Source organism: Amaranthus tricolor, chromosome 13 (assembly GCF_026212465.1).
Source record: "Amaranthus tricolor cultivar Red isolate AtriRed21 chromosome 13, ASM2621246v1, whole genome shotgun sequence".
In the NCBI taxonomy this organism is placed as follows: Eukaryota; Viridiplantae; Streptophyta; class Magnoliopsida; order Caryophyllales; family Amaranthaceae; genus Amaranthus; species Amaranthus tricolor.
The window spans coordinates 3,206,832-3,230,273 of NC_080059.1; the positions used below are offsets into that span (position 1 = coordinate 3,206,832).

At 31.0% G+C, this 23,442-nt stretch overlaps 2 protein-coding genes across 6 annotated transcripts; one reads left to right on the forward strand and one right to left on the reverse strand.

Annotated features, from left to right (window-relative positions):
* The first annotated feature begins 862 nt into the window (after nt 1-862).
* On the forward strand, nt 863-5,758 carry LOC130798258 (phospholipase A1 PLIP2, chloroplastic-like). The gene is made up of 5 exons (XM_057661172.1): nt 863-1,901; nt 3,010-3,501; nt 4,148-4,207; nt 4,318-4,734; nt 4,878-5,758. The coding sequence occupies exons 1-5, from the start codon at nt 1,269-1,271 to the stop codon at nt 5,442-5,444; spliced, it is 2,169 nt and encodes a 722-aa protein (XP_057517155.1). The 5' UTR covers nt 863-1,268; the 3' UTR covers nt 5,445-5,758.
* A 5,673-nt stretch (nt 5,759-11,431) lies between these two features.
* LOC130797954 (transcription initiation factor TFIID subunit 13) lies at nt 11,432-20,125 on the reverse strand. Of its 5 annotated transcripts, XM_057660757.1 has the most exons (8): nt 19,921-20,125; nt 18,928-19,006; nt 17,478-17,504; nt 14,080-14,198; nt 13,955-13,992; nt 12,675-12,734; nt 12,537-12,611; nt 11,434-11,989 (listed from the first exon to the last, which is right to left on the reverse strand). In XM_057660757.1, exons 4-8 carry the CDS (start codon nt 14,183-14,185, stop codon nt 11,879-11,881), a joined length of 390 nt encoding a protein of 129 aa, XP_057516740.1. In that variant the 5' UTR covers nt 14,186-14,198; nt 17,478-17,504; nt 18,928-19,006; nt 19,921-20,125; the 3' UTR covers nt 11,434-11,878. The 5 variants fall into 5 exon arrangements, with proteins under 5 accessions (XP_057516738.1, XP_057516740.1, XP_057516739.1 ...); XM_057660756.1 differs by lacking the exon at nt 17,478-17,504 and having other exon boundaries at nt 11,437-11,989; XM_057660755.1 differs by lacking the exons at nt 17,478-17,504; nt 18,928-19,006; nt 19,921-20,125 and adding an exon at nt 15,804-16,146 and having other exon boundaries at nt 11,432-11,989.
* Nucleotides 20,126-23,442: the final 3,317 nt, after the last annotated feature.

The following is a 23,442-nucleotide window of genomic DNA, read 5'->3' on the forward strand; positions in this document are numbered from 1 at the left end:
TTATCACTAAAAAAATATAATAAAGATAAAATTAAATATATCTGATCCCTAAATCTCACCTAAAAATCTCTCATCTCACTATATAGTTCAGAATACATTATACATCTTCAATATAAGCCTAATAATTTTTTTGAAAGGAATATAGCAAATTAAAAGTTACAATATATCTGCTTCTATATAACAATTAACAAGTTAACAACTCATTCGTTTAATATGTACCTGATGAACTCAGTTTATAAAATAAATTTCATGATGAATTATTATATTGAAATATTCTGCCGAAATGTATGATGTGGCATTCGGTGGAGCTGGAGGAAATCGAATGATAGTCGAATAGAATGTGATGGTCGGTCGGCCATATTGATATTACCAACATTAAGTTAACATTGCATTGCCTTTTAGCCGTTTTTAGTTTTTCTTGTTTTCCTTTGAACTTTTTTAATTAAAGTGTAGGGCAAGGGAAGAAAATAAGACTAATATCATAAAAATATGTAAATAGATGGTTTAAGTAACACATCACAATCATTATAAGAGTAAGTATTTTTTTTATTTTGTTATACTTTTTACATTTGACTTTTTATGTAATCTAATTTGTTGTTTTGATCATTTATATATTGAATTATGTATAATTAAAAATTATAAAAAATTAATGTTATGAAAATATACGATTAGACGGTTCAAACAAAAATTTACTTGACTATATTTTTTCTTATATATTAGTTACAATGTATGAAATAAAATTGAACGATAAATAATGCTGATATCACGAAAAGACATTTCTAATTTGTCCTCTTTTGGGACACTTTCCACCCTTGACAAATAATTTTATTTCATAAAATAATAAAAATTAGGGAGATAGATGGGAAAAAAGGGCATTTAACAGATTCATCATGTATTTTTCTAGGAATGATGCAAATAACAGATTTTGCGTTTGAATTAGAAATTTGATAATAGTATTTGTTTGTTAGTTTGGTTATCCACTTTTACTAAAATTCTTCCTATATTCCTATACTTCTTGTTATCTCTATAAATTTTTCTCTTTCAGCACACCAAGATTACTTTCGAATGCACACGTATTTCTTATCCACCTCCTATTTCCACGTTCCCCTTTGATTTCTACTTCTATCATTTTATTATTATATAAATATAATTCAAGAACTCATAAAGAATTGAAATTTATTTATTCTTTTCATTTTCTCAGTCACAAGAACAATCAACCCAGAAACTAAAAATTTAACAAATTTTTGAAAGAAAAACCAAAATTAAGGATGGATAGTCTTTGTGTAAGATCTGGGCTTCATGGGTTGGGCTCAACAATCCCACTAAATAACGGGTTGGATTTATTTCGGCCCAATTCATCAATTTCCTCCGTGGGTCGATCATCGGCGCCGGGAACAAATGCAGTATCAGTTGACAAAACGGCGTTGTCTACAACTTCTATGATGTCAAAGTTTGCATCTTTTCATTACCCATTTAGATCTCTGTTTTTCGGGGGAGATAGAAAGCAAAGGTCTAAAGGTGTAGCCTTGGACGACGCCGTTTTATTGGAGGAAGAAGACATGGTGGGTAGTAGTAATAAAGAATCTCAAGGGCAAAATGGGAATTGGGTTTTGAAAATCCTCCATGTTAGGTCTCTTTGGCAAGGTAAAGATGGTGTTGAAGATGGTGAGGAGATAGAAAATGAAGGGCAAAATGGAAATTTTACCTCATCTTGTTGTGAGGAAGATGAAGGTTGTAAATCATGTGATTATGATGATGATGATGAAGAAAAGGGGAGTAATGTAGAGTTTGATAGGAATTCATTTTCTAAGATGTTAAAGAAGGTGTCTTTGGGTGAAGCTAAATTGTATGCTCAAATGTCTTATTTGGGGTGTTTGGCTTATTGTATCTCTAGTATCAAGGTAACCTTTAATTTATTATTTCATTTTCATGTTTTTCTTACTTTCCATTTTAGCAATATTATATTATATTTGTGTTTGAATTTGATGTTATTGTTTTTATGATGTTTGTGGGTGTTTTTGGTATATGTTTATGATAGCACATTGATTTTTTTGATATTATATGGTTGTATTTTGGATAAATTATGGTTGGATTTGTATTCTTAAGCTTTTTATATGGTTGAATTTTGAATATATTATGCATCCATCATTTGGAAGCAACATATAGTAATTTTTCCTACTCTCCATGTCAAAGATATGTTACACTCGTTATTCATATGAGCCTTATTTTAATCAAATAGGATCATATCTTTGGGACGGACAAAGTATCATATTTTGGAGGTGGGGGTTAAGTGAATTCATAAATGATAGTTATTTGTTAATTATGGTAGAATAGGACAATCAACAACAACAATTCAACAATATCAAAGCCTTAATCTCAGAATATTGGCAAGTGTAGATCTTTCATATCATTTTCTACTTCTGTGCTTGTAGTCATCTTCAATCTTCCTCGTCCTTTTTAAAGTCTTCTAACCGGTATTCGGTAATACCTTGTCATTGCACGTGCCCAAACTATATTAAACGATTCATTTTCATCTTTTCCTCAATATTTGCAATTTCCAAACCCTTTCTTATATCTTTTTGAATTCTATCCCTCAAAGTATTCTCATTCATCCATCAAAGCATTTACATAAGTTTCTTGTATAATCGTGGGGGAATAGTACAATGTGATTGTTGATTGTGGCACATTAAGTGGTTTTGTTGCATGACTTTTTTTTAAGTTTATTCAATGAGTTTTACTAGTATAACAACACCGAAAATGCCAAAGCCTTAATCCCAACATATGGGGTCAGCTACATGACCAAAACAAACTAGTGCGCAAGATGGAACGCGTTTTAGTAGTAGATGTTATTGATCTGTGCTAATCTTGTAATACTGTATTAGCTGATTCTGGAAATGCTGAATGGTTTTTGGCTGTTTTTCGGAACACGCGAAACAGTGTATTTTCGTTGAGTTTTCTGTTTCGGTTTTGATGTAATTGGCGACAATTGTGTTTGTGTCCCTTATGTAGCCGGGAAATCTTCTGAAGCGCTATCGTCTGCGCTATGTGACCTCTTCTATCGAAAAGAGGGAACAATTAGCCAAAGCGGAAGCAGAGAAACAAGCAACAAGCGAAACAGAAAACAAGGACAGCTACCAAGGTGAGACCGGGAAATGTGATGATAAAACAAACGAAGAATCTCGAGTGAGAGAATCAGCGGCTTTTAAGGCTGCGGCTTCTGCTGCTTCTTATTTGCATTCGCGGTCTAGAGCCTTGTTTCCTTCTAGCTCTTTAAACGATAAGGAGGATCAGAACGCTGTTAGTGGGAGCAATGGAAATCTTGACATTAATTCCGAGATGGCTTCTCTTATGGTTACTACGGATTCAGTAACAGCTGTGGTTGCCGCGAAAGAGGACATCAAGCAGGCGGTCGCAGATGATTTGAGTTCGATGAGCTGTTCTCCATGTGAATGGTACATTTGTGATGATGATAAAAGTGCTACTAGATATTTCATCATTCAGGTAAACTTTTAATATTGGTCCATTATTTCGATGGGTTCAAGAAATAGTTCTTTGGTTTTGAATCACTATATCAAAATGACGCTTCAAATCATGTCGATTCTTATTTACGTGAAGTTGTAGATGATGTTTGCTACTAAGCGTCAATCGAAAACAACCTTTTTATTATCACTAATAAGGGTAAGGTTGCGTACATCCGATCCCCGTAACCCACTTATGTGGGAGCTATTGTATGGCGTTAGGGTGATCAAATGTATATATAAGGTAAACTTTTAATAGATTCAATCAGCCTGTCTCCTGAGAGACATCTCTTAGGCCCAGCATATCAAATCTTAATTTCCACTCTACTCTATATTTTTCTTTATCGGCCGGCCCAATTAGAGATGGTCTCTCAAAGAGACTGTCTCTCACAAGAATTTTGTGTTAGTCATAATGTTGGATCTTCATGTGATTGTGACATCCTTGTGATCTGTATTAGCCTAATAGTTGTCTTGCCGATTCTTGTTGATGGGCTTTGTGTAGGTGCATTCGGTTTAGGTCAAACCATCCGTTAGTTTCTATTTCGAGTTAAACGGGATACATTGGAATTCTCATTTCTGTAAATTTACAACTGTACAAGCTAACGATTCATTAAACTAATCTTGTGTAGGGATCTGAGACACTAGCTTCTTGGCAGGCTAACTTGCTCTTCGAACCCGTCCAATTCGAGGTAAATGCATTTTTCTTTTTCTTTTTTTTTTTGTGAACTTTGTGATTGTCATGATAAATGTCTCGGTGTAGTAGACTCTGTTACAAATATCGCACCCTTTTCTGTTGCAGGGTCTAGATGTGCTTGTGCATAGAGGCATATATGAAGCCGCAAAAGGCATGTATCAGCAGATGTTGCCCGAAATTCATGCCTATATGAAGACTCATGGTAGCCGTGCCAAATTTCGATTCACCGGTCATTCACTTGGTGGAAGTTTGTCGTTAATTATAAATCTCATGCTGTTGATGCGAGGCGAGGTTCCATATTCCTCGCTTCTTCCTGTCATCACTTTTGGTTCACCCAATGTCATGTGTGGCGGTGATGGGCTGCTACGCAAGCTCGGGTTGCCTAAGAGTCATATTCAGTCTGTAGTGATGCACCGTGATATTGTACCCCGAGCTTTCTCTTGTAACTACCCTAGGCCTGCTGCGCAATTGCTCAAGGCCGTAAATGGAAGCTTCCGAAACCATCCTTGCCTCAATAGTCAGGTAACTTTTGTGATCTCTTTACGAGTTAGCCACTCGGTTATTTCTTATATCCATGGTTTTAGTTTGGGCAACTATCGTACTTCTCAAATTATTTGGCAAATAGTCCCACTCATTTTCCGTTTATGACCGATTTTCCGTTGCAGAAGCTACTCTATGCACCTACAGGTGAGATGCTCGTTTTACAACCGGATGAGAAATTCTCTCCACGACACGACCTACTTCCTTCGGGAAGTGGTCTATACCTCCTTACTTGCAATGTCAGTGGTGCAAAAGAAGGGGAGAAGCTACTCCGAGCTGCAAAGATCGCTTTTTTGAATATTCCCCACCCGCTAGAGATCCTAAGTGACCGCTCTGCCTATGGAAACGGTGGGACTATCCAACGAGATCATGACATGAGCTCCTACCTCAAGTGTGTGCGGGGTGTGATTCGTCAAGAGCTCAGCCGAATCAGGAAAGCCGAGAGGGAACGGCGCCGTAAGGTGTGGTGGCCTCTCGTAAACCCACGAGTCACGGATAATAAAATCGTCCTAGGACCAATTAATTTGGGTCGGGCACAATTCAAATTTTCCGGGATTGTTAAAACCGGGAGAGAATCATTGAAACGGTTCAGTCGGCTTGTTGCATCACAGCATATGCACTTGCTTGTTGTGCTCTTGTTTCCTGCAAGATTGCTCCTAATAGGTGCATACAGTGTGATTAATTCTAGTTAATGCAGACAAATGTACAGAAATTGTTTGGAAAAATTCTTTATTCATTGGGATTTAGAAGCTCTACATAGTTTTTCAACTGTGAAGAGCACTAGGCATATTCTTGATCATTAGAAAGGAAATTTAACGTCAAAAGAAAAAGAAATACCATTGTAATCTTTTTTCTTTTTGAGATGTAATTTTAGTTATAAGTATATAAATTTGTTAGTAAAAAAATTGTAAAATTGAAATCTATGCCAGGCAAAAATCTTGTATGTTTTCCATGAAGTATGGATTTTAAATAAATTATTTGTACAATAATAAGGTAAAGTTTTGTATATTATATTGTTTTATCTCAATTGTTGTATGAGATGGTCTCACCTAGAGAAGCGCCTCAAACATGTGTTAAATAGCCATTTTATACATATTATAAAAATATATGCTGCTTGTTTAAGGTTGTATTATCAAGAGACGATTTTTGACGAGAGTAGCTATTATTTTATGCGCCTCCAGATGTGGAATTTGGATGGCCATACATGAATGAACTGTCCCTATCATAATATCACAATCATGTAATCCCATTATTTTTAAGCATGCTTTACCCAATAAACAAGAATTAAGCATGTCCCTTTTGTATTGTTTACTGATTTGTTGGAGTTTCTTTCATGCACGTTATTTAAAATCTTATTTGAATAAACAATATCCTCTCGGTTTTGAGATTGCTATAATTTTTTATGTTTATTTATTTTATTTAATTTTTTTATTTTATTTTACGAACATGTTTTGTACTGTTTTTTTTAGTTTCACTCACATATTTCTTCTCTCTTTTAATTTCACAAAACTAAATTTTTTTGATTCTCTGAACAACTATACTCCTTACTATTTGTTTCAAATTCCTTGACATCAAACTCAAGAGGTCGAAAGAGTAATTATCAGAATATCTTGTGTTAGGGTAAAAAAAATCTCTTACATGATAACTTTGACTCATATTACCAACTTTTTACTTATTTACTAATTTAAAGTATGATTCTTTGAAGTAATAAAAATTAAAATTATTCCATTTCTTACTACTATTTTAAATGTTTTTATACTATAAAATTAGAAACATGATAATTATTTGAGATTTTTACAAATAAAAAAAAATAACTTTTTAAATGAGACTGAAATAATAATAAAAGTGAAGAAATAAAATGTATAATTGGGTCCAAGTGAATAATAGATGAAGTGGCAAGAAGATGAGCTTTGAAGCAATCCAATAATATCCACATGAAAATTGCATATTGCAAGCCATGAATAGTCACTTCATATTTGGAACATAGTTGGCTTTCTTGCCCTGTTGCTTCCAAAATTAATATATTTGATTAATTGAAACAAAAACTAAGTTAGGAAGTATCAATTTTTATTTTTGATCATAGTCATCCCCAACTCACTTTTTATGGACATTATCATCTTTAGACATATATTCTTCAAAATGATGAACACCATGATCATAAACAAGAGATACATGTTATTTTCACTTTATTAAACTAAGCTTAATTGAATATTTCAACTTTCAGAGTTAGTTTCTAGCTCAAAAGAATTAATAGGATCACTACTTTTAGTTTTCACTCTATCTAATGCACTATTTTAATATTTTAAAGTGCGTAATAAAAATTTAAAAAATTGATATAATGATAATATTCATGTAAGCAAATCAAACAAGATCTCATATGACTATATTTTTTTTTTTCCGCACGTACATTTGAGGAAAAATTATAAAAAAATTAATTCATAAATAGTATTTACAGTTTAAATATAATTTAATAGATTTTTCAAGCTGGAATAAGTTTCGTAGGAGCATAAAGGTAGTTTGGAGTTTAGCTCATTTAAAAATTAAGTTATTTACTATTGAAATTAAAAAAGTAACTTAGCATGCAAGGTAAAGAATTATAAGATGTTTAGCCAAATCAATCTTTAGTTCAATCCAACAAGAATAATCTAACATTAATTGGGATTGTACTTCAAGTTTCAAAACATTGACTTGTTTGCCTATTTGGGCATGTGAAATAAATTAAATATTTATTTAATTTCTTATAACAATGGAAAATTTGGATACAAGATAAACAATTAATGACAAAATTTAAATGTATTTTGTTTCTTGAAGCAAAAAGATGCTTAATGATATACTAATTATGTCATTTAGGTTAGATTGACATAGTCCTTGAATGTGATTATTAATGAAAATGACTCTTAAAAAAAGTATGATTAATCATATGAACTTATCTTGACCTTTGGATATTTTGCTAAGCTACTTTGATTCTAAATTTGTCATCTTCTTTGGAAACAACATTAAGTTCAACTTATTTAAAAGTTGTTAAGCAAAACAATTATGTTGGTGTCTTCAAGCTAGATGATTGTCCTCTTGATGGCTAGTTACTCCCAACATGTCAATTTTATGTGTTATATATAGTTCAATTTTGTCAGACTAAATTACATATTTACTTAAGGTTGCGTTTGGGAACAAGTATTTTATTTTAAATTATAGATTTTAATTATGAAATCATTAATGTAGAATTTGAGAATGACAAGATTTAGGAGATAATTCTCAAATTCTCATCTTTAACCATTTTTATAATAATTGTGAATTTGACTCAAATCTAAATTTGAAATTTTTGCGGAACACTAAATTTAAGGCAAATTTCTATTTTCAAATGAAATCCTCATTTCCAAATATAGCTTAATGTAATTTTGAAATTTAGACTTTTTCAATTTAACTTAAAATAGATTAACTAAGAAAATCAATTTAGTTTGGATTAAATAAGTAGAAATATAATCAAGAGTTTTTAATGTATTTACAAAAAGATAAATGAAGCGTAAAAGGAAAAACCTCAAATTTGTATAGGAAAGGCACCTTAAATTGACATTCGTAAAATTAGGTTTTATTCTCATCGATCACTTATAATTGTTAAAATAAAATAAACTTAATTAACAAAACTAATTTTTGTTATGAAGTGAACTTATTTTATTTAAATAAAATATTTTTTAATAGTTTATTGCTTTTTTTACATTTATGGGTTTCTCATTGGGATGATTCTACCCATAATATGGGTTTTAATTTCTCTCCTCGTGAGGGTTTGGAGTTATGAATTTTAGTCTCTAATTGATTTGTTGGTAGAGATTAATGCGATGATGCAGCAGACACCAAAATTGCAATTACCATCAACTACATCTAGTTCAATTCTATCTCAAGACTACAACATATCAAAAGACCCTTTCGTAGAATGCTGTATCAATCAGAGATGTGGAGGAAGATATTCAGAATTGTCAGATCTCATACATGATGATCATAGTTTTGTTACTTTGAATTATATTTGGTTAAAGTTGTTATGTATTTCTTAATTTTTATCTCTGAAGTAGGTGTCATATGCCTCTTTATTACTGAATCGGGTATTTTCAAAAAAAAAAAAAAAACTTCAATATACTAATACATGTTAATTTAAAATTATGTGTTGGCCTAGTAGTTGAAAATTTTCCTTCTAGTCTTATACTAGGAGTTTGATTCACCACCAATAGAAAGATCATTTTTCCTCTGGGAATTTAAAAAAATGTTTAGTAAATTAATTTTATTTTACCAAATATTAAAACTTCTTTTGAAATGAAAAGAATAAAAAGGTATTGGAAAATAGGAAAAGTACATAGGGAAAGATAATGAATGAATATTCATGAATGAGTCAGATAATAAAGATTAAAAATAGAAAAAAAACTAAATGAGAAAAAGAAATGTTGAACTTGACAGCTTCTGAGAATCAAAATTCAGAACAAGATAAACAAAGGTAGCAGAGGGACAAAATAGACAAAATATAGATCATGTGGTGTACAGTCTACACATTCTCTTATTCAAACTGTTTTCTGGTCTCTTTGTTACTTCTACTCTTTGACCTTATCCATACAACAAAGCATGTTTGCAGCTATTTTCTCTGTCTTTGAGTTTCCTATACATTATGTAAAAAGCTATCATGAGGGGTGGATTCATGCACCATTAATATTGTCAACTGACAGCATTTAACTTATATATACAACCATATAACTAGAAATACTAATATTGTAATATATATGTTAGATTAGTTGGTATGAGTTTTGATATGCGGCAGTATTGATTTAGGTTGAACTCTTATTATGCATTTTTTAAAATATTATCGACAAATACAATATTTGATTTTAATCTAGATATACCACTTGCTATCATTTTAATTTTTGTAATGTAGCAAAGTTAATAGGAATAGTGTATATTTTGCATATCATAAAGATATAAATGCATTATGCAACTTGCATGCTCTTAGTTTTTTCATTCTTTCAGGTGAATTTGGGAAGGTTCATAATTAGTTATAGGGCAAACATGATACCTACTTTGTAGTTTTTGAGATTTTTGGATAATTTTGGACTTTTTTCTTATGATTTTGGATTTAGGGATATATGTCTAATTGAATATTTTTTTTTAGCTTTTAAGATATAAGTATTATTTTGACATGAAAGTCTAGGTACTCTTTCTACGTGAATTTTTATTAATAATTTTAGTTTGTAGTTAATTAATAATTTTAAAGAATAATTACTCTTGAAAATATGGTAACTAACAACCTAAAATTTTAAAAAAGAAGGTTTATATATCCTTATTCCTAATGCCTATAGAATACTTCTATATGAACTTTTACAATATTACAAACCCTTTGGAACTTATATACCTAAGTCCTAAGTCTACAACTCACAAATCTTGAACAAGATATTTAAAATTAGAGAAATATTTTCGGTAACGAATATTTTTATGAGATGCTTTAAATTCATTTAGATATACGTAGTTGATCTTATGTCAAGTAATTTTCGAGTTGAGAGGCTTCCTAAGTTCCTTCGATCACATCCTCTTCGTGAAGAAGGATTAGTCTGCCTTCTTTTACATTCTCCTCAGACCTGCATGTCTTATGCGGGACTCATTGGGATGATATCGACATCTGACTATCGTTGCCTAATATCATGAAGGAATGTAAAAACTCTTCAACAGTCTAAGCTGGATGCACTTGGATGGATTTGTCCCATTTAAAATGCATTCAATAGTCAAATTTCTACATCCAAAAACAAAAAGTGTAGCCCTAGAGAGTTAACAGCAAGCCCCCAAGCTAAGGAAGCACACTTAGAAATGCATGTGAGAAGAAATACAAAAGTTGGGCAACCATTAAAGAATTTGAAATCACAAGGCTTATGGTTTGAACTTGGACTATCAAGTTTTTGCTATACAACAAAATATTTTATGCAATTGCTGGCTACAACAAACAAGGTCCCCCCTTGGCCCTTTTGCACGATTTCCTTATGTAATTTGGAGTTTTGGACCAATTCAATGTTAAGGACTCAAATTATGGAGATATGGTCGAGAATAGCATTTCATTACGCCAATGTCATTAAGTGACTTCCATCTAGAATAAAGTCTGAAAGATTGGTTGGTTGCAACCTTATCTTTGTTAACTACAAGTTTGTTTCCAAACGACCCTTGGTAGTAAATATTATCTACAACTTTACATAATTAAGTGCGTTTGCCACTTGATTAATTCTATATGATATCTAAGTATCTAAAATCAAGTTACTTGTTCTTTTTTTATTTTAAATATCACTACAATCAGTATAACGAGAATTTTAGGAGTTGAGAAGCGCAAACTCTGTATAGAAAAATACAAAAGTTAATTATCTTATCAAGTATTTATCTATACTATATACAATATATACTAAGTGTATTATTTTCAATGACACATCACATTAATATTTATTTTTTCCACCAAAGATTATAAAAGTAAAAAGATAAATATTCAACAAGTCATCTCATAAATATATATTCAATGATAATAAACAATAAATTTATGCATCATAAATATATATTCAATGAAAATAAAAAACATATATATACATCACAATAATCAAATCAATTCGATTACTTATATGAGGCGATAATTAATAATTAAATTAAAATATCCCATGCTGAAAAACAAACTAATTTATGAATAAAAAGTAATGTAATCTACAATAAATTGAAGATGTGTAACCATACAAGTAAAAATCAATTCTAAAAAAATTCTTAGTAGGAGAAAATTTCTTTGAATTTCGATGCATAAATGCCAACTAGCTTCCTTTTATATTATTTTTCTTTTGTACAGGGTAAGGGTCGAGTAATTTAATTGATGATGTGTTTTTGATTTGAGGTTCCAAGCAATTTGTACACTAATATTCAAATAACCATCAATTAAGCTAAATTCTTATCAATTACATCTAAAACTATTACCGCCGAATTGTTCTGAATTAGTATGTGTAATCTTGCTAAGATAGATTAATTATCAATATAGTGTCAATTCTACAGCCTGCCCTCGTCATGGACTCTTATCTGTCATGAAACTCAGGATGTTCCAAGTATATTTGAGTTCGTAACAGGAAAGCTATGTGCCTTAGTCTACTGTAGCCAGCTTGTCCTCGTCCATGTCGAAAGCTTTCCTAGCTTGCTTGAGCTCCTCGTTCATAGCAAGTAGTTCTGTGCAACGATTCAGTTTCGGCAAGTCCTGGATTTAAATCCAAAAACAAGATTCAATGTTACAAGCAACAGCAATATATTGATTGACATGCATGAACAAATAAAAGCATTAAGGATCCCAAAACACCGCGAAAAATTGATAACAAGATGCAAAATTTATCCATCCAAATATACAGAATTAATAGAGGGGGCTGATCCCATGCTGCTTTATTTTATAGGTTTGGAAGCTAGTAAAGTTTGTGAGTGAAGAAATCGGTAAATCAGGCTGGGATAATTTCACAGGCCAGTATGTATTGATATTCCTGTGACCCACATGCTTGGCTATTCTAGCCCAGTGATCCCAAAACTCAAGCTGGGTCGGTCTAATGTGGCCCACTGGACAAACAGATCTTCCTATAATTCAACATCAGATACATCTCATAGTCATACATGCTTGTTGCATTGTTGGACACAAGAGCAAATAAAGGTCTATATCTCCCTATAAACAAGATAAGCAACACTGCCAGCAGAACAAGAGCCAACAAGCATATGTAAACAATAAGCATAAGCACAATTAACAAACACTTCCGATTTACCTTACGAATGAGAAAAAGAAAGTCCTCTGTCAACAGTTTCCCCCTCTTTGAAGCGATATCTTGGGCCTTGTGAACCTGAAGCATAATTGGTGAGAAGATTAACTGCAGTTCCTTGCATGATTATTGATAAGGACTTACCATATCAGTAACATACTCCACAACAATGTCCTCCACCAACGCAACAGTCTCTGGAAGTGGCTGCACATTATAGAGCAGTGCACTATTAAATTGCCAAAAAAGAGTGAGGGAGAGAATGGAAGAAACACTCAAAAGGTAAATATATGAGGAGGAAACACTTGAAGAAAAGAGCAATAAAATAGAAGATGCAAAGCACACTACAATATACGTGGAAATGGAAAGAGGAAATTATAGAATGGATGGAATACACCTGATTTTCTCCGAATAAAGATTCTGGCCTCTGGCAAAGTACTAAGTAGCAATCTCACATCTAACAGATTTTTAAGGTTTAATTCTTTTCAATAATCAATATAACTTCAGAGGTGTTCACATCAAATTAAATTCATAGCTGAAATTAGTTCATAAAGATTTCAAGCTCGAGCAAAGTTTTTAGTAGTAATCTAACATCTAACAGATTATTAAGGCTCTTTTCATCATAAATCATGACTTCCAAGGCAGGGAACATAGAATCACATCAGGCCATCAGGGCTTTCCAGGTGAAAAATTTTAATTCTAAACCAAATAATTAATCTAGCCATCTTTCGGTAAGTTCACATGCTTGACAACAATTTCGTCAACAAGGATCACCATGTTTGCATGCTGACAGATACAATGCCAGCACTATCAATATTTACATTATTATTAGAAAACAGGTCCCTTCCTTTCCCATCTCCCCAAGGTCATACAATGGGAAATTGAATTGTCACTTGCCTTGGAAACAAACATTGCAGTCAATTGATTCTCATACCAAGGACAGACAGCAAGATCAGCACTCATGAGACATCTCAAAACAAAGTTAAAGTGACTACAAAATCCAAAGATCATCAAGGAATCACGTTCAGTTGCCTACTCAAATATGCTTTTGGTATTTTTTTATAAAAAGATCTGTCTACCCAGAAAGCAAAGCCCCTCATCCATCAATCAAGAAAACAAAAAACGGAATATTAGGGTTAGAAACTCTATATTTCAAACATTTATCAACTCCATGCATTTTGTCTTAAGATGACATAACCAGTGTCACATGATTCAATAATCTCCTGCCAAATCGAAAAAAGCAAATTATAGTCAATTATGGACTATTTTTGGGTCATTTTGAGTGAATCGCAAATTAAGTTACACCGTATAAGTGATCATTTAAATTTAGAATTATACATCAACCAAAGACACTTGTAAAAAAAAATGATATGCATAACGCTATTCAACTGAAAATTAGATAAGATTATATTGGTGAAGGAACTCACATTTTGATCATCTCCATAACCATACATCATATGCTGCACTGCAACAAAAATTAAATTAGCTACAATTTAGCCTCATAACTATTACAAACAAATTCTTGCACTAAATGGGGTATGCAAAAACTCACAATCTTTTTGGAAAACACCTCTCTTACGCTTGAAGGAAGGAGTATCAGATGGTTTTGAGGATTCAACTTTCTGTTTAGAAGAATTTCCAGCACCTCCTCCACTCATTTTCTCTCTTAACCTGCAACCATCCAAAGATATTTCTCCTATTTAAAACTAAAAACATAATTGGGTGTTAAATGACAAAGCTAAACTAATGCCTCGGTGGGTCTGTCTCTCTGCAGCACACCCCCTTATTATTATGAGGATAAAGATAGTTTGGGTAATATCCATCCAATGTTTCTGTAAATTCTTAGCATTCCTCATATATATGTCCTACCACATTGCAACACCCACAATACTTGAGGCATTTAAAATCATTTTTTGAAAAAATTTAAAAGGAACACTAACAAGAAAATCTAGCAAATCTCAACAATAGCCTCATGATTCAAATTCAATAAACCAACACAACACTCAAAAGTAAGACCGCCTCATTCACCACAAGACTCAAAGTAATGCAAGGTTGATCATTGCAGAATCAAACTAATAAGCCTATGAATTACACCTTTTTCTAGGTGATCTAATATAATTGGTACAAAACTTGCAACAATATTAAACTTCATAATACATTCAAAACAAAATAGACTTTTATGTGTAGTCATAGTCACTTCTATCATACATAACATCAATACTTGGCATTGAAGCTTCCCTGCTTACCATAAGAGATGAATTCCAGAACAGATCATGACGCAATCAAAAATAGCACAAATGCACAAGTAGGCAATAGCTGAGTTTTGTTACTCTACTCAAACACTAAGATGTTTATAAACAAAGGGATTAATGAAACATATGACAAAATCATCAATCAATCTCATCTAGGCTTAAATCAAAGGATAACGAAATATATGATGATGGGTATCTTTCAATCCTTAACAAAATTCTATTCATTACTCCAATGATTTTACCAATAACCATCCATCTTAGTGAAGCTGCTCAATCACAATTAATCAATCTACAGTGGAAACCAACTCAAGCATTAGTACCATAATTGTTTTATAACGAATGCCATATTCATTTACTTTTAACTATTCGAAAGAGGGAAGTGAACATCATGTTTAATTTCCTATCATCCACAACCTTGTACAAGAAGGTTCACTCAAGCATATTAAAACCATAGGTGCCTTAAAAAAAAAAACCATATGCCAATACAAGTCCCCAAAGTCCAGCCAAATAATATCCTAATATTCACACATGACACAACACCAACATATAATCACAAAATAAACAACTAGTACAATTATCAAAACTACAGCACTGACAACCCTAGTGATTCTTTCAATATCCCAAACCATATATAGTCGCAAAATCAACAACTACTACAATGATCAAAACTACAGCACTGAAAATCCTAGTGATTCTTTCAATATCCCAACCATATATAGTCGCAAAATCAACAGCTAGTACAATTATCAAACCACAGCACCGACAATCCTAGTGATTCTTTCAATATCCCAAACCATATTAATCACAAAATCGCCAAATAGTACAAATATCATAAACTACCACTAATTACTCGCCAATTCAAAATCCAAGTAGTTAGTACTTAGTATTAAAGCAGCAATATAACGATTCTGAAAGAATATTGGGACAAAATTTCAAACCTAGACAGTTAGCATATTAAATATAGATTTCCAGGTAACAAAACCATTATTTAACATATCATAAGATTCAAGTAACAGCACCGAACCTAGGTACAAAAGCACCAATCATCGCCAATAATAAAACAAAGTTCTAAAAAAAGAATAAGGAAACAAAGTTCTAAAAATTGAAAGCGAAGGAGAAAAAGCTTGAGATCAAAGAGAAACTATAGAATTAGGGCATTTATCAGTAATCACCTTTGTTCTTGCTTGTTCAGAGGTACAAGGCTTCAACGGAGTGATAAAAAAAAAAGTCTTACTTTTGTAATCTTAATAAATCACCAATCACCCATACGTGAGAAGCTTATTTATAATGTTAATAAATTACGATATGAATTTTGTAATTTTAATTTATCTTTTTTTATTTGCTTATTTTATTATTATTATTTGATAGTGTCCGTGCGATGTACGGTTTTATTAAATTTTCTAACATATTTGTATAAATTAAAAAATTAAAATTTTAAGAAATAAATTTTACATTACTTATATTTCATTTCACTCTAACACAATTATATACATACGTACATTGTATGATATTTTACATTGTGCACACAAATGATTGTAAAAATTTAGTTCATACAAATAAATCACAACAAAAGACAAAAAGTATATTATGCTTTAACCATCTCAAAATATCTAATATATTAAAATTTTTTGAGTTCACTAAATATCTAATACATTAAATAATACGCATTTAATAAATAAAAATTAAAAAGATTTTGTAAATAATTGAAAAAAATAAAATAAAATATAAAAATTTTCTAACATAATAAATAATGTGACCTAGAAATTTAAAAATCGTAATTAGATTGCAGTAAAGTCAAAAAAATTTAAACATAAGTCATACAAAACATATTATATCATTGAGTTTTAGAGAGAAAACTTTTATTAAAAAAGTGACACGTAAACAACCTTTTAAAATGATAATATCAGCAGTATTTTGTTTTAATAATAGTTATGCAATTTTGTTTTTTTGTAATAAATTATAAATCACGACAATTATTAAAAGAAAAGAGTATGTGTCTGCCCAGTCTGAGACTTGTGGAATTTTTCTTTGGAAGGAAAAACATCACATTAATTACTTGAACAATAAATTAGGAATCGGATAATTGGGTTCTAAACAATTTAACCCATCACAACACAAGTTAGGGTTTGGGGTCACAGATTGTCGGGTATGAATTTTGGCAAGTCGATTTGAAGATGTAATATAACATCCTCAAATTTCCGACCTCTTATACGAAACTTAAACCGTAAAGGACGGGAGGAAATTTGGGTGTTATATTAAAATAAAATAAAATAATAATAAACTTTATAAATGTGAGTAGAAATTTCGGCAGCATTTCCACTAAAAATCGAGGGCGTGATAGAATATAAAACACAATAAAATAACTAAACTCATCCAAGGCTCATCGCCATTAAAATCTTATACCATGACGGAATAATTCATCACCGGCTCCTCAAATCATCATGACAAGCATAGATCGTGGTTCTAGTGTCAACGCGTGAGTTTTAAAAAGAGTAAAACGCTTTAAAAACATACAAAACCATAAACTACGCAATAGAATTATGAAAATACAACGGAAGACACTGCCTCATATCAAAAACATAAACCGACAAAGTTTACAAAAGACAGAAGAACTACAAAATCAAAAGACGTTTGCATAATACGAGTTATGTTTCACTCTCCACACTTCCCCAAAGCAATGCAAAAGATGCTCAAATACCTGCTACGCCAGTCTATGATCCTCCTACTGCTCAACATCAGACCAAATACCAATGTATCATAGCAAAACAATAAAATTAGAAAGTCATAAAACAATCAAACATAAACACAAACACGTACATTTCAGTAAACTAACGCCAAATATAATAAGGCCAACATACTAGATAACATTATGCTATACAACAATATAAATATGATTTCATAAGATACAAGCACAACTAGTAATCATTTATCATTCATTTATACTTCCTAAGCTCATTTCTTTTTTTCTTCCAACTCGAACAATGCGTTCCTGGGTGGAATGTAACTCTTAACACTCCTCTTTTTAAAAACATAAACTCTGATAAACACGCATAGTGTCAACTCATTTAAGGGCATCAACAAACTACTTAACGCCCGACCTTAAAAAAAAACTTGTCTACCTTAAAGTAAGAATAGTCGTAGTATATCCTTGGGATTCTTAACTCCTGTGAGGTATCTTAACTTAGCATAATCTTTCTACGAAGGAAAACCCTTAGGGTTCGCAAGAACCACAGGGCACTTTTCACTAGCATAAACTATTCTATTAATGAAGATCTTAGGGTTTGCAAGACCCACATCTATCTCAACTATAAATTCTACCAAAGAATAAACTCTCTATCAATGAGAACCTTGGGGTTTGCAAGACCCACCGGTAACTCAAACATACTCTTGCTATCAGTGAGAACCTTGGGGTTCGCAAGACCCACCGATAAACTCAAACATACTCTTGCTATCGGTGAGAACCTTGGGGTTTGTAAGACCCATCGGTAACTCAAATTACTGTTACTGTCAATGAGAACCTTGGGGTTTGCAAGACCCACCGGTAACTCAAATATATTGTTGCTATCAATGAGAACCTTGGGGTTTGCAAGACACACTGGTAACTCAATATACTCTTGCTATCAATGAGAACCTTAAGGTTTGCAAGACCCACAGGTAACTCAATATACTCTTGCTATCAATGAGAACCTTGAGGTTTGCAAGACCCACCGGTAACTCAATACACTCTTGCTTTCAATGAGAACCATGGGGTTTGCAAAGATCTACCGGTAACTCAATGTACTCTTGCTATCAATGAGAACCATGGGGTTCACAAGACCCACAGTAACTCAAATAATAAACTTCATCAATAAAAGAGTAATTACGATTCCGAGTAAACATAGTCTAATCTTTTATTTTAGAGGAGTCATTTCGACTTCAAGTAAACACAAATCTTTCTTCATCCGCAAGGGGATTGTTCTCATTTCCTACTAATACTTCCATTCTACGCATCTACATCACTCTAAATTCAAGGGTGTCATTATCAATTGTTACTCATATATAATGCACTTGCTTGTACTTGATAGTTCCAATACAATGCGTATAATCATAGTTATTGATAATATTTGAAATTAAAATGCATAGAATAGTTAATTACTGCGTGCACGTACCTGCAATTGCAATTGAAAGACAAAAAGTTACTACACCCGCTAAAATGAGGTTCTCAAGCTTCTCTTATGAAATAGGCACCTATGCACGTTTAAAGCAAGACTAGTAAGTCTACTTGACTTCATTTAAGAGCTACTTGCTCTAAGAAGTCCCCCACAACCATCCTTACAAGTCACAACTCATATGAATACGTACTCTAATCATACACACAACATGTACTTATGAACTATACTTATCAATTCAATCTAACCACAACATGAGTTTCCATTCAATTCTAAAATAAGGAATGTTTAAGGGGAATAAAAAAAATCTAATTCATACACTTTTGCAATAAAACAAGACTATGTAGGCCTAAATCATATAATGTAATATACTACACTCAATTTCAATGATTCAATTCATGATGATAATGATTTTTAATCATATTGGCTACATTTCTCAAGATTTGGAGTGACAAAGAATAAAACAAAGCAATTAGTAACTTAGACAACTCATAACACTAATTTCCTATGACTTAGCCACATTACACAGCTTGAGACAAAAATTGAATAAACCAACAATGGCAATTAACATCAACAATGTACCCATAATTAACAAATTCTTCAATGACAACAATTAACCACCAAACCATCAACAATGGTCATATCCATCACCATAAACATAATAAAATTAACATTTAGCAACCATTAAAAGTAACTAATCACCCTCACCATTTCTAACCATCAAAACCACCATGATTACACAATAATAACAGTTTTTAAAAGCTTCTACAAAACTGTCCAAATACCAAAATATCAACAAAATACATAAAAGTAGTACACACTGCCTTTATTTTCACCCATAATACAAACCCTAACTTATTCATATTCAAATCACACTTCTAGCACCTCCCCATTACAAATTCTATCAAAATATAACTTAATTAAACTAAGATTCATGAATTTACCCAGAACTTTACAATTAAAGTACTAATTTAACAAGAAGGAGAAGCTCACTAAAAATGGGGAAGAAAAGAGGTGGCGCGCGTGAAGAACAGCTGCAGCTGGCCGGCAGGGAGGCGGTGGCCGTGCGACTGCTTTCGGAGGTGGCTGGCTGGCGGCGCTACCTGGCAGTTGGTTGTTGGTGTTGAGGAAATAGGTAAAGAAGAAAGAGAGGGATGAAGCAATGAGAATGAGCAAGTGTTTTGCGGTTCTTTTTATTTCTTTCTCTCTTTTTATTTTTCTAATTCAAAACTCTAATCCATTTATTTATATAATCTTATATTTACTTACAAACTCAAATTAAGATAATTTTCAATATTCAAGCAAAATTTTAAATTACAAGTATAAGTTTATTTAAACATCTACATTTGAGTAATTATAAAAATACTCTTGATATAAATATATAAACATTCATATATAAATAATCGATATAAAATATTTATTAAAATAAATAAAATCTCTAAAAATTATTATTACAAATAAATAATGACATAATAAGATGACGGGGTTATATGTAATCGATGTCAAGTGATGTTTAGGTCATACTTCTTATGTTTAGATTAAATTAAGATATTTGTTAGTCAGCTTAATTATATGTCAAACCATTTAAAAATTTTATCCTTTAAATTGATTTTTGTTAGATTTATACTAAAGAATTTTGATAAATAATTGTAGGTCAGTTTTGGTCGTTCATAATTTCATGTTGATTTCATTTATTCATTGTTTCTTGGTGCAAATTAAGATAGAAAATGTTCGAGTATGAGTAGTGCATATATATATATATATATATATATATATATATATATATATATATATATATATATATATATATATATATATGTGAGTAACTCTGGGATGGATATAGAGCATATCTGTTAGGTTTCAAATACATATTTTTAAAAGTATTATCGAAAATTTCACGTGATAATCTTGAATTTTCGATTTTTTTATGTGGTAGATAATTTTTTTTTAATCTATGTGGTGATCTTTACCTTCTAATTTTTCTACGTTGTAGACAAAAGGAAAGTCTTTTGTGTTAATTTTACGCTAATTTTAACCAATATAATGACATTTTTTTCCAAAAAACAAACGTGGTGATTACTCTAATTGACCATATATTTTGAAATTTAGTTGAATTAATACTTAATTTGGCCAAAAAACTCAACATTTTGTCTAGTAAATAGAAAAGTTGAAAGTTTTAGATCTCTCTGCAAATTAAAAAAAAACATTTGTAGAGTAACCGAAAACTTAGAGTGAAAATTTTCAATATTTTTATTTTAACTTATCATGCACAATTCAATATAAGAATAATAACCTTTTAATTGTGGTTGTGTGTTAGGTGAGTGTAATAGATTGATAAACTTCAAAGGAAGCACTAATCATTATTCTAATTTCTAAGTCTATTAGATAACAAAACTAAATTAAACAACAATTGGAATGTTTTTTCACAAGTTCATGACATAAAATCAATGATTTAAATTTGGCAAACCAGTGTTTCGATAATTATTAAATTAAATGCAGATTTACTTCTTAATAAACGTGGATCAAGTTGTTATGACTGATAACGAGTATACTCTTATATCAAGTTATCATCTCATTTTTATTAATAATATTAAGATTTTGTCTATTATTATTATTATTATCCATACGAGTTAAATTATATTGATTTTCATAATTAATTACTTACATTCACTAAACGAGCATTGACAACTCGTAATTAAGTCCTAATATTAAATCTTTGATGTTCCTCAACATTACTAAACTATATTCTAAAATCTTGCATCAAACCTAGAGGTAAACACGGTTTGGTTTGGTCTGCTCTGACACTAAAATCAGACCAAATTAGAAATTCCGATTTGAAAATTTTCCAGACCAGATCGGACCGTTTAAATCACCAAACTGGACTAGACCAAACCGTTTTACAATGGTCTGGTCTGGTCTGGTTTACAGTTTTTTATTTTTATATTTTCATCCAAATTAATACATGTATTTATGCAAATATTTCACACCTACAATTAATAAATATAATAATTTGTAATTAGTTGATAACATCAACATCATTCAAGTATATATTGCTATATAAAAATAACTACATTTTAAAATATCTAAGTAGCAACTTAATTTTTTAAATACAAAATTATAATTTTTGACCATACTACGGTTTGCGGTCTGGTCTGGTCTGAAAAATAAAAAAACCGAGACCAGACCGTAAACCGTAATTTAATACGAAAAAAAAAAACAGACCATACCATTTAAACCGTAGATCAGACCAAATACTAAAATTCCGGTTTGGTTTACGATTTAGACCAAACTTTGTTCAACCGTAATCAAACCCTTCATTATATGAAATTATATTAATCCAACCATTAAGAACTATATTTTGAAAATAAACTTTTATCAAATACTGTAATCTTACAAATTTACCAATATAATGAATCATAAAAATAAATATTATAAAACTAGAGATGATACTAAATGTTCATAAAATAGTTAAGGATATTAAATAAAAAAAAATTATAGACTATATAAAGAAAAAAATAAGTTTACTTTTAAAAAAATGATAAAACCAAACCAAACTGAGAAAAAAAAAATACAAGAATGCAAAAACTAGCGGAATTAAAATCGCATAAACACGTTCTCACAATTGCAAATTTTAAGATCTCAAAATGTCTTATAATGACTTATAGGTTAAAACATACAAAAAACCTAAAACTTTAATGGAATGTAATACATAAATCATATGATGAGGACTATGTGTTTTAACGTAACTAGAATCATATTTATACTCTCAAATAAAAAATAACTATCTATAAAAGTCTAAGAAATAAGGAGTACAAAACTAAAAAAATAAAGTCAACTAATGCCTTTCTACATTGAGCTTTAACGAAAAAGGTACCAAAACCACCTCTTATTTTTCTTGAAAAAAAAAGTTGACGACCAGTTGACACTAAAGGTCGACGACTCGTCAAATATAAGACATGTAACAAATTGTTCATTTTCAATTGGTCGTTGTTTATCACTTGATTATCAAAATAGGACATATAAATTATAATACACCGTTAAAACTCTATTGAGGTCTAATTTTCAATCCAATTCGTCGGCCATTCTTACTCATGACCCAAAAAAAGTCATCAAACTATTTCATAATTTTTCTCTCTCCTATAATTTCATTTTTCAACCTAATTTTATTAACAATGACCTCTTTTAAAAGGTCATCATCCTCTCTTTCTTACTTTTTTTCTACCCCACCATAATTTCTCCCCCTTAATTTATCTAACATTTATTTTTATTTTTTTATAATAATATTTTCATGTACAAAGATAATATAATTTTTTATTTGATTAAAATACATCTACTATTTTATAATTAAAAAAATTATTCTTTTAATAAAAATAATATTTTTTAATAAATATAAATATAAATATAATTTTTAATAAATATTTTTTAATATTTAAGAACAAAATATGTAAAAAAAATTATGTCAAAATATATCAATATGAGTCTCATTTTATAGATCTCGAAAAAATATGACCATTG